Source organism: Triturus cristatus, chromosome 11, assembly GCF_964204655.1.
Source record: "Triturus cristatus chromosome 11, aTriCri1.1, whole genome shotgun sequence".
NCBI classification, from domain to species: Eukaryota; Metazoa; Chordata; class Amphibia; order Caudata; family Salamandridae; genus Triturus; species Triturus cristatus.
Genome location: NC_140594.1, coordinates 839667201 through 839681167, shown reverse-complemented (window position 1 = coordinate 839681167; position 13967 = coordinate 839667201). Strand labels below are relative to the sequence as shown.

At 47.4% G+C, this 13967-nt stretch overlaps 1 protein-coding gene across 1 annotated transcript in view; it reads right to left on the bottom strand.

Moving 5' to 3' along the window:
* Positions 1-13287, bottom strand: part of LOC146785508 (uncharacterized) — a 277646-nt gene extending 264359 nt beyond the window's left edge. Inside the window, exons 1-3 of the mRNA XM_085634618.1 lie at positions 13112-13287; positions 12891-12981; positions 12719-12801 (exon numbers count right to left, since the gene is read on the bottom strand). Coding sequence (XP_085490744.1) covers positions 12719-12801; positions 12891-12981; positions 13112-13185 — 248 coding nt within the window. The 5' untranslated portion in view covers positions 13186-13287. The remainder of the gene's footprint in view (positions 1-12718; positions 12802-12890; positions 12982-13111) is intronic.
* Positions 13288-13967: the final 680 nt, after the last annotated feature.

Below are 13967 nucleotides of genomic sequence, written 5' to 3'. Positions count from 1 at the left end.
CCCGACATCAAAGTATACTATTGGGCTTCCCAGTTAGTCGCTATTAACCAATGGCTACATGTCTCCCAAGAGGACCCTGCATTTCGATTAGATAGACACCTTCTAGCACCATCAGGGATCATGAGTGCCCTATACAACAAAAGGAAACAGTACAATATTACAGGTCCAACGCTACACACGTTACGCATCTGGTTTGAGGCACAACGAACACTAGGCTGGGACGGGGTGGTCACGCAGGCAATGCCGTTATGGGATACAAAGCAACTTGGAATGCTGGGCAAGACCAAGGGGTTTCGTAGTTGAGACTTAATAGGCATATCAAAAGTTGGAGATTTGTGGCAGAAGGAAGGAGTGGTTGCCTTTGCTCATTTACAGGTCACTTATGGTCTAGCCCAGACAGAACTATTTCGGTACATGCAGGTCAGACATGCACTTCAATCCCTACTGCCACCAGATACAAGACCTGAAGAATCCTCCCCGTTGGAGGATAGGCATTTAACGGACCACCTCAATAAAAAGGCAATCTCACTGACCTACAGGAAAAAAGTCAATAATCTCATAGACCCCATAGTGACACTGAAGACCATGTGGGAGTGCGAACTGGGAGACATTGACGAGGCGGACTGGCAGGAGGCGCTAGCGTCCCCCAGAGAGACTGCAATTCCAGCAAGACTTCGACTAGTGCAATTAAAAATTCTGCACCGCACATACTATACTAGGACACTCCAGCATAAGATACATTGTGCAGACACACCGCTCTATCTTAGACAATGCGGAGAGACAGGCACGTTCTACCATACTATCTGGCTATGCCCCAAAATAGTATATTACTGGATGGCGGTGATGCGCACACTCTCCCAGGTCACAAATGTTATCATACTGCCGGACCCGAGGTGCTGCCTACTCAATATTTGGGAACCAACAGATCTAAATACGATTGCTCAAGACTGGGTAACTTTAGGCATGACAGTAGCAAAACTAAACATTGCACAGCGCTGGGGATCCAGAGTTAGCCCCACTCTTAATCAATGGTGCAAAGACATGGTGATGATGGCGGAAAAGTCAGTGTATATCCATCGAGGGTGTCCGAAAAAATGGGGGAAGGTCTGGGGAGGCTGGAACACCTACCGGGGCAATATATGTGAAGCACCGCCCCCTCCCCCCCTCCCCCCCTCCCTTGGAAGAATCGGAATCTGATACTAGTGCATGAACAATCTATGATGTACGGTCTCTTGGTTTACGTATTATTTGGAAGCGCATGGGCACAGAGGATGAAACTGCGGAGTCTGTACTTTGAGACATACAAGAATGAATATATATATACCAAAGGATTTGTGTCTGTATGTCATGCAAATACAATGTCATTGAAATGCTATGAAAAATGTTTAATAAAAGTTGTTTTAAAAAAAAGAATGTCAATAAGACAGGAATGAAAACTATGTTAACGAATACCAAACAGATTTATTCTACAGCCTTTATTACCCAACTGTCTAGACAGGGTTATGACTTTTGGAAAGACAACATTGAGACAAAAACTGTCTGGGGTACTAAGGATTGTCAAGTACAGGGAATAGAAGCTTTGTTTAGAGCCTGTATCATCCCTGAGCAAATTATGTTTTTGAACAACACTGTCCAACAAACATCATGCCTTGGAATAGCCAAGATAAAAGACATGAACACTCCGTCTATACCTGCACCTACAAGTGAAAGCACTACACAGGGGGAGGTGGACGTACATAATATTTTGCATCACAACAGATCAGATCCTGAATGGAAAAAATGGTTGCTCTGGCCCCTAGACACAAACAACTGTCAAGATAGATTCCTGAACAAAACTCAAGGTTTTACCTTTCATAGGCCAGACCCACGTTATGTCCAAAGACAGCATCCGGGGGTAGTAACAACTTACAGTGTAGTGAACCTTTGCCCTGATTGGCTACAGAAAGGTACACTAGAGGATGTAAAACAACACTTAACTTTACTTCATTAAGACGCAGACCTTAGGGAATTCTTGCTAGGACTAAGAAAACCGCGTCAAAAACGTTTCACATATGCCGGTATCTACCCTGCTTATAATGAATCATGGAAGGTCACCCAAGCAGAGACTGCAGAACGAATATGAGAAATTGATCATATTAATTTAGAGAAATCTCTCTCTATAGTAGACAATGGGTTAACGACTCTGTCATCCAGGATATATTCTTTGGACACCATTGTATCCTCTGTCATAGACATCATGGAACAAGATTTGGTCATGTTGCAACATGGTCAGTCACAGCTACGTTCTATCATGCTATTAAGCTGGACGCTTCAAAACCTGCGTTCTGGCTATGTGCCTTGGCGTTTAATCAATACTACGTCACTGTTTGCAGAATTCAATCTCACTGATAAACAGATCAAAATGGCACAAAGGGGAGCAGACTATACGGTGCTGAGCATTGAAAAACTGGAGAAATTACCATTCACAGTGGATTGACTTTCCATTTTCAGTATTGCCTAAAAAATATACCAGCATGCAAATATGAAAGGTTGGGTAAAGAATACATCAAGACATCCTGGGATTTACCTTACACACACACATGTTGGAGTGGGGGACGTGAAGTGTTTCTTAGCGGTGAAAACTGTGAACACGCACTAAGCGGTTCTCTCCTTTGTCAGGGTATTAACTTACATGGGGCCTGTGATGGTTCCACTACAAACTTATCCTGCCACCTGCACGGTTCACCGGCAGCAGTGATTAATCCAATCTTTGGTCAACTTTCAAATGGGAGTTATATTATGTTGAATGATCACAGCTGCTGTGGCATGCTACCAGGTATCCCTTATCTAGTAACGGTTACATCCAGGGTCGCTTGCTGTATGCAAGTCTTGTTTCCACAAATAGACATAGTCAGGGAGTCGCCTTTATGGCCTTCACTGAATATCTCTTCTATACGAATTGATACTCTAAGCAGAATGAAAGCCATTCTTTTACAAAAAACTGTGCCTTTCACCTCTGCCAAAGAAACCTATGATCTCCAAGTCGCAAGGACTTCTGCGGAGATACATACCCTTTTGTATACAAACTGCCCTGTGCATTGCTCAGAAATGTTAGGTCGTATCTTAAACATGTTTGATACGAGCGGTATTGTTCATGTATTTAAGATCATGTGTGCAGGACTGTTAGCACCTTTACAAGCAGTCCTCGGAATTTTTCCAAACTTTGTGCACTCTGTGTTTGGCAGACTGCCGCTCCTTTTAGCACTCGTTGCAGGGATACTATTTTTGCTCCTACTGCTATGATATGGCAAGCCAAATCACCAGGGACACCCAATTCACCATGGAAAGAACTCTATTGGAGATGAGGTGTCGTGAGTGCATCGTCCAAAATCTGGGTTTACCTTGTCTACGAGAATTAAACACCACTTGGTTTCTGTCATTCAGACCAATCTGGCAAGATTGCATCTTACCTGTTCTACGCTGCCTGCTATGCGGTGAAGAATGCGTGCTGGACATTTGTCTGACACTCCCATCAGTCATGCCTACGGATATCGATACTCTGCTGGACCCGATAACGGCCCATGCTATGTGTTGTCCCCAGCGGCTACCAATCCTCATGGCGGCATTCATTGAGATCTCACAGACGCAACATGCTACTGCTGAGGTCCGAGAGGAAACACCAGGCGCGCAGGTAACATCCAATCCGGACATTGCTGATTCTTCCAATGCTGAAGGCGATAGTTCGCATCTCTGTGCTGTTGATCTTCTACACGAGGTATTCCAACTCTCACCCACAACGGTAGACGACTTGTTGTCTACAAGTTTAGAAAATGTTATGTTTTCTCCATCCCCACACACTGACTTTTGATTCAAGCACACAGTGTTCCGAAGAGACTCTGAATTTGGCCTTCATTCTTTCCATGCTACTGACTTTGGAACCTTTTTTCTATGATTATTTTTTTTTCCCAAATTTTTATTTTTTGCATTTTTTGGCACAGTAATCTGCTTATAGTAGAACTATTCATAGAGAACAGAATTCTTTGATAACACTTCCAAGGACAGTATGCCACCTTGTCATGTATAACAATTTGACTTATGTAACCTGATATGAAGCGGTTTCAGCTCCTTTTTCTTCTGTATTTACGAGCCATTTCATCACATGTATATATTTTGGTTCATTCATTTAGCATTCCAATGTGATCCTATGCTTTGAATGGAACATTGCCTTTAATATGTACAACACTTTATGCATAGCAATGGTTTTGTAATGTATTTTTAGAACATATGTTTTAGATATGTTTTTAGCTTGTTTTAGCAAATCCATGCGATACTCTGTTTTAAGATATGTTTAGAACGTTTAGGATTTAGTAACGTCATTCATACGAAACTGGAGTGGGTGTTGTGTGCAGATTTAGATTCCGTATAGAGGTTTTCCCGATTCATGCCCTTATATAGGTACAATTCACATTGCCCTTATTTGGACTTAGAAACCCGGCCCTTATTTAGACATTGTCCGTACAAACCAAATACAGCCATGGCCACCTACATCCGTCCATCCACGTCACAACGAATTCTTGGAAAACCAGACCCTTAAGCCTTTAGGAATTTTCCTTAGCTTGAATATTGATTTCTCCAAGAACTCATTAAGTATGCATGAACATCTATTCCTTAGGGGTTCATTCATGACGTTCCTCTGACCGACTTTTACGTCAATACTGGCATTCCTAGACACCTTCAAGGTATAACTATACCAGCACTTGACTTGGCAAATTGCGGTTCCTGGAGGATTCGATCCAACCCAGACTACTCGGTTTGCCACGGCTAGTTCGGTAGGAGATCGAGTTCCAGCCTGATGCACTGACCTGACGCTGCCATCCTCCTCGCAGAGAATCCAGTTCCAGAGCTCTCTGACTTCCCTTGTGGGGGGTTAGACTATCTAGTCCAGAAAAGAGATTCCAACCTCTCTCATTCTCAGGTATGGAGATGACTAGAACTTAGAGAAACGTTTGGCAACTCTTGGCTAAACTAAAATATAGCTAGCTATACTTTAGAAATAGCACCTACTTCAAACATCGTACTGCACTTATGTTAGGTACACTGGGGTAGAACAATTTAGAAGCATCAGATGAGTATCACATTTTAGCATTGTTATTTATGTATGTATTTTGATTAATATATGTCATAGCTACAAACCATGCTATTGCAGTATTATTCTATCTTACTGCTAACCTCGTACATATATTGTACTTCGCAGTCTGTCTTACGATTGTAGCAATTCATATCTCTTGCATGAGAAATAGGACTGTTCAATAAACCCTTTAATTGAAACTCCCGTCTCTCTATTTCTGTGCAACTCTGTAGAAACAAAGCATGTACGATTGACTGAGTGAAACTGTTATCTATTGTTTCCACGATTCTGAGATTGTTCCGACTCTAAGGGGAACAAAGTTGTCATGTTTATGCGGTTGTCAGAGACTAATCCCTTCTTGTATATTCGAGAAGTTTCTAGTGACCTCTGAGTTAGCTGGCACACACAAGTAATTAAGTTTAATATACTCGATAGATACATACTGACCGTAGTCCTATGTCAAATCTATAGTGTATGTTATTCCAATGCGCAGAGCCTATCGGGGATATAGGAACTACACTACACTGCCTTTCCTGGAGACAAAAAATCTTCAGTCAACAGTGAAGCAAAATGCTCCTGCTCACAGACAGAAGACACAGTGCTTGATTTCAGGCATAGAAACATGCATTTTGCTCCTAACCCTTACATACAGTTGCCAAGACAGTAGTTCGACTAGCATACCATACCTATTAATTAGAATGCTTATTGTGAGAAGACTGTCTCCCTTTCCAAACAAGACAAGAGCATTGGGAGTCCTTCACATACTATACCTTACAGTCACCAAGTAGGGCCCCACATTCGAAACACCAACCTCCCCTTTCACATACTGCCCCCCTCCCCACCCACCAACCTGCAGCTAAAGAAGGGGGTGGAGCTGAATTGAATGAATCTCATAGATTTTCAGGAACCACAAAAAGCATATCCAGTTAGAGATCCATTGAATGAGGAATTCTCTTGTCACATGATCCGTCCAAGTGCAGCCTTCCCTCACTGAGCAATAGTGCCGGCGCAGAAGAGTAAGATTTCCTTATTCAAACATTGTCCCATACAAAGAAAACCAATCAATTATTCCTCATCCTTAATCCTCTTTACCAATTTCCACCAGACACTTAATTTGGTTAAAATCCGAGTGGTTTCTCTTGGAGTTGAAAAAATGTAAGCCAGACCCACAAGGACCCAGCATTCACAAGAGGACACAGGCCTTCGGACTGTACTCATACACATTGCTTGACAATGAGCATTTATGCAGGGAACAGATAAGGCACATTTCCACTCTTTAGCAATGAAAGCAAAAAAATGTGATGCTAGAGGCAAATATTATGCAGGAGGACCTGCATTAGGGACACAGTTGCAAAACTCTTGTCCTTCTCCAGGACTGATGTAAGTGTTCTCCGTTGACAATGTAGCTCGCCTTTTTTAGACTGAGCAATACTTTTGAATCCCATTTCTTCTATCACAGACATGTATGGGTTTTTTCTTTTGGTTAAGGGTCCCCACAGGCAAACTGGGTGTAGTGCAATTTGAGAAGCAGCTACTAGAGTTATAACCCTTACCAAGGTTCAGGTTACTTATCTTTTGGTCACAAATGTCACCCCTAAAGTGTGTGGAAACACACAGCAACCAGATCTTTTTAATATCTACTCATCCTAAGATATATATGGCTGGGTGCCAGACTGCCCTTGCCATTTTTTGGCTGGCCAGTCATTTGTCAGATTGTCTCCTTTTTTGTCTCCAAAATATGATTGTCCCTTTAAGGCTTCCTCACATAGGAACACATTCCTCCCAAAGATTTACCCAAATTGTACCCTATGAAGACCGCTTTGACACAATATTGATTTCACAAGGTCCCGTATGTAGTGTGGTCCTGTTAGTAACAACAGGCCTACTCACACATCACAGCAAACGGCATCTACGGTTTGGATTTGTTTCTCTGTGTGTAAGAAAAAATCCAAACTGTATTTGGCATACTCGCTGGGTTGAAGATGTGTGCTTGTCTGCGCCCAAGTAAGACGCGGTGCTGTTTGATTAATTAATTTTTCCCCTGAGGTTAAGAAAAAACAGTGTCTGGACTCCTCATTGGGGCATAGCTCCAGCAAGGAGCCAGGTGGTATTTAGGGACAGTCACAGCAAGACACTTTGGATTTTTTCTGAGGCTGGACATCTTTTCATGACTTGTATGTATATGTGAGTAGAGCAGTGAAAGGATTGCACTTTAATGTGTTTCATTTTTGTCTTGGAAATGGGTGGAATCATACTCTTTTAGACTATTTCCCCCTATTGATTTACCAGGGGCACCCCCCAGTGTTGTACCAGGACTGAGCCCTGATTACGCTGCAGCGGCGCCGCCAATTTTACCCAGTCACTGAGCATCTCCACCGGCAGGGAGTCTCCTGTTCCTGGGGGCACCCTTTTCGCCTCATTTTTCGCCTCTCTGACAGACTCTATCAGATTCGCTCACTTACGGAGGCATGCGGGGTGTTGGGGCTGGCAGCTCCCATCGAGGAACACGATGCCCGCAGCTCTGCCTCTAATACACGCCATCCCGCCGGGGCGGTCGGCATGGACCTCGGCGACCGCCCCGATCAGAGATTGTTAAAGGTCAGCAGGCGGCCCTCGCTGCGGCGGCTGGGGTGCTCTCTGGGGAGGACGCGACAGAGAATTGACTGTCCTTCCAGGCCGGAACTGCTTTTCGCTTCTCTGCTGGGGGGGCGGCGGGGGGAGTTGATCCTCCTCTTGGTTCACGTAAACCCCTATGTGCCTGACTGACCAGTTGTCCTGGGACGACAGACTCTTTCAATTACCAGGACTGGCTGTTCTGTTCCTCGTTTGGGATTGGTTACAGGGACATTTGGTACCTTGGTATACAGGATTTTTTTTGTTCCTCCTTTTTTCCCCCCTTTTATTGTTATTGAGAGGGTCCCCCTTGTCCACGTTTTCTCTTGTAGGTCCCACTGAGCGTGCCTCGGGTGGTCACAGTCCGCTCCTGCTCACATTGCCCCCTTCTAGGGTCCCTTCTGCGCTTGCTATCACTCATTCCCTTTTAGTACGCTAGATGCCAAGTAGACAGTTAAAAGTGCTGACCCTCAATGTCCGGGGATTGAATAACCCAGTTAAACGTAGGGCTGTCCTGAGCTACCTGGAGCACTCGGCTGCCGACATTTGCCTCCTACAGGAGACCCACTTGCTTGCCAAGGATCACCATAGGCTCAAGTCCCATGCCTTCCCTACACAGCTTTTTTCCTCTAGCTTCAATAAATCAGCCGGGGTGGCAATTCTCATTTCCCGCTCCTTTCAGGGTAAACTCCTTCAGAAGGGTGCTGAGATTAGGGGTCGCCTGCTTACATACCATTTCCTGGTGGCTGGGGTATCCCTCGTGATTGGCTCGGTGTACGCTCCCAACGAGGGGCGGAATAAATTCCTTCACCACGCACTCACTGAAGCGACGGCTAACTCGGAGCGGCACCTGCTACTTGGGGGTGACCTGAATCTAGTGTTTGACAACGTTGTTGATTGCTCGTGCCAGCGCACTAGTCAGGTGGGGGCCCTCTCTCGGTCCGGTTTGACGCATATTCGTGACCTGGGCTTGGTGGATTTGTGGCGACGCTTCCACCCTTCAAGCCGCACATACACTTTTTATTCAGGGGCTCATAAGACCTATGCCAGACTCGATTATTTTCTGTGCTCCACCCCTCTGCAGACAATAGCTACAGAGGTGGAGATTCTCCCTACGGCTTTATCGGATCACTCGCCGATCATGGCTTCTTCTCGCTCCCCCACACGCACTTACCGCTGCGGCATTGGCGTCTTCGGGATTCCTTGCTCCACGGCGTCTCCACGGTGTATCAGATTATAGTAGCCATCGCAAACTACTTAGTCACTAATGCTAACGCGGACACCTCGCTCGCGACTCAATGGACTGCCCTCAAAGCGGTCCTTCGCGGAGAATTCCTAGCAATTTCCACTGCGGATAACAGGGAGCGTAGCGGGAAACGGGCCGAACTCACACAAAGGGTGGCGGAGCTGGAGCAGATGCACCAATGCACCGGTGCCGCTCGGGCTTGGCGCCAGCTCTGTACGGAACAGAAACAGCTGGCGGTGCTGAATCAGGACAGGGACGGATATGCGGCCCTCCGCCTTCGCTATTCTTACTATACCGGGGGTGACAAGTGTAGCCGGCTTCTGGCGCACAAACTCAGAGAGGTGAGCCAGCGACAAGGGGTGCAGGCTATCCGTCAGCCGGGAAGTGGGCTCACCTCAGATGATGGCGCTATCGCAGAGACCTTCCGCGAGTTTTATGCTACGCTATATTCGGTAGACTCCCTCGATATGTCGCATAGCCTTAATTATTTAGAAGCTGCCCAGATACCTGCTCTGACTGTGGACCAGGCCGCTCACCTGGACAGAGATATTGGCCTGGAGGAGGTGGTCGCGGCTATCTCCCGTCTCCGCCTCGGCAAATCGCCTGGCCCAGACGGCTACTCTGCGGCCTTTATAAAGCCTTTTGCTACCAGGTAGCCCCTTTGCTGCATGATCTTTTTAACACATTTGCACAGGCGGGGGCGATCACGGAAGAAATGCTGGAGGCCCTTTAAGGACGTTACAAGTTGCGGCGTGTATAGACCGATTTCTTTGTTAAACATTGATATTAAATTATACACTAGCATCTTGGCGACACGTCTTGCCCCATACATGGCTCAACTGGTGGAGCCAGACCAAGCCGGCTTTATCTCGCAGCGGCAAACCAGCGATAACACGAAGAGGGTACTCCATCTTATTGGAAAAGCTTCTTGCACGCAGGGGGAGTATATGCTACTGGCGATTGATGCTGAAAAAGCCTTTGACAGGGTTCATTGGCCCTAGTTAGAGCAAGTCCTGCATCGGTTTGGCTTTGGGGACAAGTTGCGCACCCGGATATTGAATTGCTACCACATGCCCCGGGCAATGGTCCGGGTAAATGGACAGACGTCCTCCCGTTTCCCCATGGAGAGGGGCACCCGACAGGGATGTCCCCTCTCGCCTATCCTCTTTGCACTCTACATGGGGCCTTTGGCGCGGAGAATTCGACAACACCCTCTTATAGCAGGGATCAAATTTGGGGGAGATATACATAAGATCAGCTTGTATGCGGACGACATTCTGCTTTCCCTCACTGACCCAGTCCAGTCGCTGCGGGCCCTTTTCATTGAGCACCATAACTTCGCTCTAGCCTCGGGCTTTAAGATTAATGTGGATAAATCAACAGCCGTAAACATATCACTGTCCACGCCCACATTAGCCCGAATACTGGAAGAGCACCCGCTCCAACGGTCCGACACTACGGTCCCTTACCTGGGGGTGCAGTTGGGCCCAACGATCCCAGCCACCATCACGGCCAATTACGACAGGCTTCGTGCTCATGTCCGCAGGGAACTAGGCAAATGGAAGCACTACCCTCTCTCTTGGCTCGGCAGAATCGCGGCTGTCAAGATGACCATACTCCCCCAAATTCTTTATATTTTCCAAACTCTTCCGCTGCGCCCTTCCGCAGGTTGGATTCAACAAACCCAGTCCGACCTGGCACATTTTATATGGCAGGGGCGCAAACCTCGGTTTAAGCAGGAGATTGCGGTTCTTCCCCCGGAACAGGGAGGGGTGGGCATACCATCCTTGCAGCTCTACTTTTATGCGGCACAGCTCCGCTATCTAGTCCAGTGGAGCCGCTTAGAATCCGAAAAGCATTGGCTTTTTCAGGATCAGGCGGTTGCGGCGAAGCCTCTACAGGGTATCCCCTTTCTCCGGAAGCAGCATAGGCCGGCCAACCTTTACACCTTTACGCCCCTTATATCACAAGCACTATTTTAGAGGCCTGGGACCGCACGGCCACATCACATGGGCTAACCACATTTCCCTCCCCCATGACCCCGTTGTTTGACAATCCGGATTTCACCCCTGGATTGGATCCTAGGGCATTTTCAAGCTGGCGACTTACCTCTTGCCGGTCCTTGGGACACTTGTTTGACCTAGAGGGCATACTATCCTTCCCACAAGTCAAGACACACCATGGCGTTCCTGAGTCTGATCGGCTGCAATATTTACAACACTGGGCACTTCAGCCACAATTTAAAGCCGGGGCTCAGCGCTTCTTAACCCCATATGAGAAGTGGCTGCTTACGCGGTCTTCCGAAAAAAAACTCATCTCTGTTCTATATAAACACTTGCTTGTAGCTACTACTCTCACCTATAACGCCGGGCGGGCAAGATGGGAGCGGGAGCTGGGGAGGACTCTTTCTCACAAAGAATGGGACAGCATATACTATAGAGCTCGACACTCAGCGTATCATGCCTGATTAACAGAGACGCTGACCAAAGTCGCCACCTACTGGTATCATACACCGGAACGACTCCACCGCTTTGACTCTCGCATTAGTGATAGGTGCTGGAGGGGCTGCGGGGAGGTGGGCACTTTGGAGCATATTTTGTGGAGTTGTGATCGCATCCAGTCCTACTGGGCAACAATTTTGGATGAAGTAGATGCTCACCTCGATATGCAGCTTCCTCGCTTTCCAGCCTATGTCCTCCTTGGCCTACCCAACCCGCTAACATATCCCCTGAAATCCTGGAGAGGCCGCCTCATTGCCATTGCCCTCGGGGCAGCCACTCAGAATTTAGTAACACATTGGCGCTCCCCACAGGCTCCTCCGCACTCGGGCTGGTTACAGCGACTGTGGAGGATTTTGGGCATGGAGAAACTGTCCCTCACTCTTGAGGGCAAGGGGGAGGAATTCCCAGAGCTCTGGCGGCCCTTCCTGTCTCTGCTTACAACGGAGTTCCAGGAGTTAACATGCCCCCGGTACCTCAGGCTTCTCCGCCTCGCGGATACTGAACTCCCTGCAAAACGCAAGCCTCGAAGGCCACGCTGAATTGTGTGTATCGGAGACCTTCCCTTTTTTCCTTTCTTTATTTTATTCATAGGCTGTGGACAAGGGGGGGAGGGTGGGATGGGGTTAGTGGGGAGTTTTGATTTTGGGGTTTTGCGTTGGCAGTTGAGGGCCCTTGTTGTTGACCCGCTCCTCGCATCTTACTTAGTAATGCTACTATAGCCGACACTAACTGTCTGCACTGCGCTGTCTTTCAGGAGTATGAGGTCCTGTTGTTTGTTTTTTGTCTCTTTCAAAAATCAATAAAACAGATTTAAACCATAAATACAAGGACAAGGGCACAAGTGGGGAAAAAAAAAGAAAACTAATAATAAAACGTGAGGTGTAGACACAGTTACCTATATTATGATGACAAAAGAGGATGCACCGGCCCCTGGTGGGAAAGGGAGGAAGAAATAGGAGGACAGTGGTAAGCGGATGAGTACGGTGCGTGGGGGCCACAAACTGTAGTCTTCTTAAAGGAGAGCGGGAGAGTACAAATGGCGCTTACCCAGAAACCGGTGATAATTCCAACCCGGTTGGGGGCGGGCAGAAGATTGGAGATACTGCGAGTGTAGGCGCTGAATGGCGCGCCGCGTTGAAGATGGAGGGCGGATGGACGATGGTCCGCTATGGGAGAAAACAAGGGGTAAGGATCTGGACGGTGATTACTAGGGAAGGCATTGCTGAAGCATGAAGGTGAAGTGACACCTACCGGGCTAAATAAAAGCTGTGCGGTTTATTCGGAAAGGAAGACCGAGGCGAGTACGCCAAGGCGCTTGCAAGGATGATGTTGCCCTGGAAGATAAAACAACAGGGGGGTGAGAGCTAGAAACAGACCTTAGGCTCAAAGGACACTGTGAATGGGAAACAACGCGTAGGCTCACCCTGGAGTAAAAGTAGCAGGCAATCCAGTGTCTGGCGGCATGGCGGGTAGCGAGGTGCCGGGTTCGGCAGTAGGCGGCGGGCGAGAATGCGCTGGAAGGGTGGAGAAGGGCGAAAAAGATGTATTTATAAATATATATATAAATACGGACGGGGCGTGCGATGGCGGGATTACAAGGGGTTGTAGATCTGGGGTGATGGATAAAAGGAGATGGAAACTTACCCAGGTGCGGGAAAGTTATGACGGGATCGTTCAGGATGCTTTGCAGGGTAGTGCAGGCGCCTAAAAGATGACATGGCAGGGAAAAAAGGTCAGGCTAGGACCATGGACCATGGAGCTGGAGGGAGGGAGAAGCAGCCAAGCGGCAAGGCAGTTACATGGAATCAGTTGCTGTTGGAGCTTCGGGGACACTGGAGCAGTGTGAAAGAATCAGGGAAGGAGGACAGGAAATGGGGCGTACTATATCCTGTCCCTGATCCCAACTACTAGAATGTGCGATGCGGAAAGATAATCCCGGACGGGTCGCCATAGTGGAAGGTAAGGGTGGCTATGCCTGGTGGTGTACATGTGCGGTTAAAGTTGGATTCGGCATTACGGTTGTCCGTGTATTTAGCGTTACTCCTACTCGCAGAGTCTCTCTTTCCCTAGCCCTCCACCCACAGAGTACCTCCGCTCCTTATCCTAGGCCTCTTGTTTTAATATGTGGTACAAATATTTGTCTTCATCGTTGGGCGCCCCGTGCCCATCATATCAAATATCGTCCTCATTGCCGTTTCTGTACCCTTCATTGCTTGTGCACTGGGACTGTATCGGGCACCATCCATTCACCACTGCTCCCACTTGTGTTTTTTGCCACATCATGTCATGTAACTGTTCTTTTCTCGCGTTTTATATCATGATGATCTTCCCATGAGAGCGGCACACTCACTACAGTCACTTTTGTAACATGCTTTCCCGCGTCTTTATCATGAGCACCGACTCATGTAAGCGGCACATTCACTACAGTCACCTCGAAGCATACGTGTCACGCAATGCATCTCTCTCTCCTCTCCCCAGAGTCACCTATGGTGATCCCTCA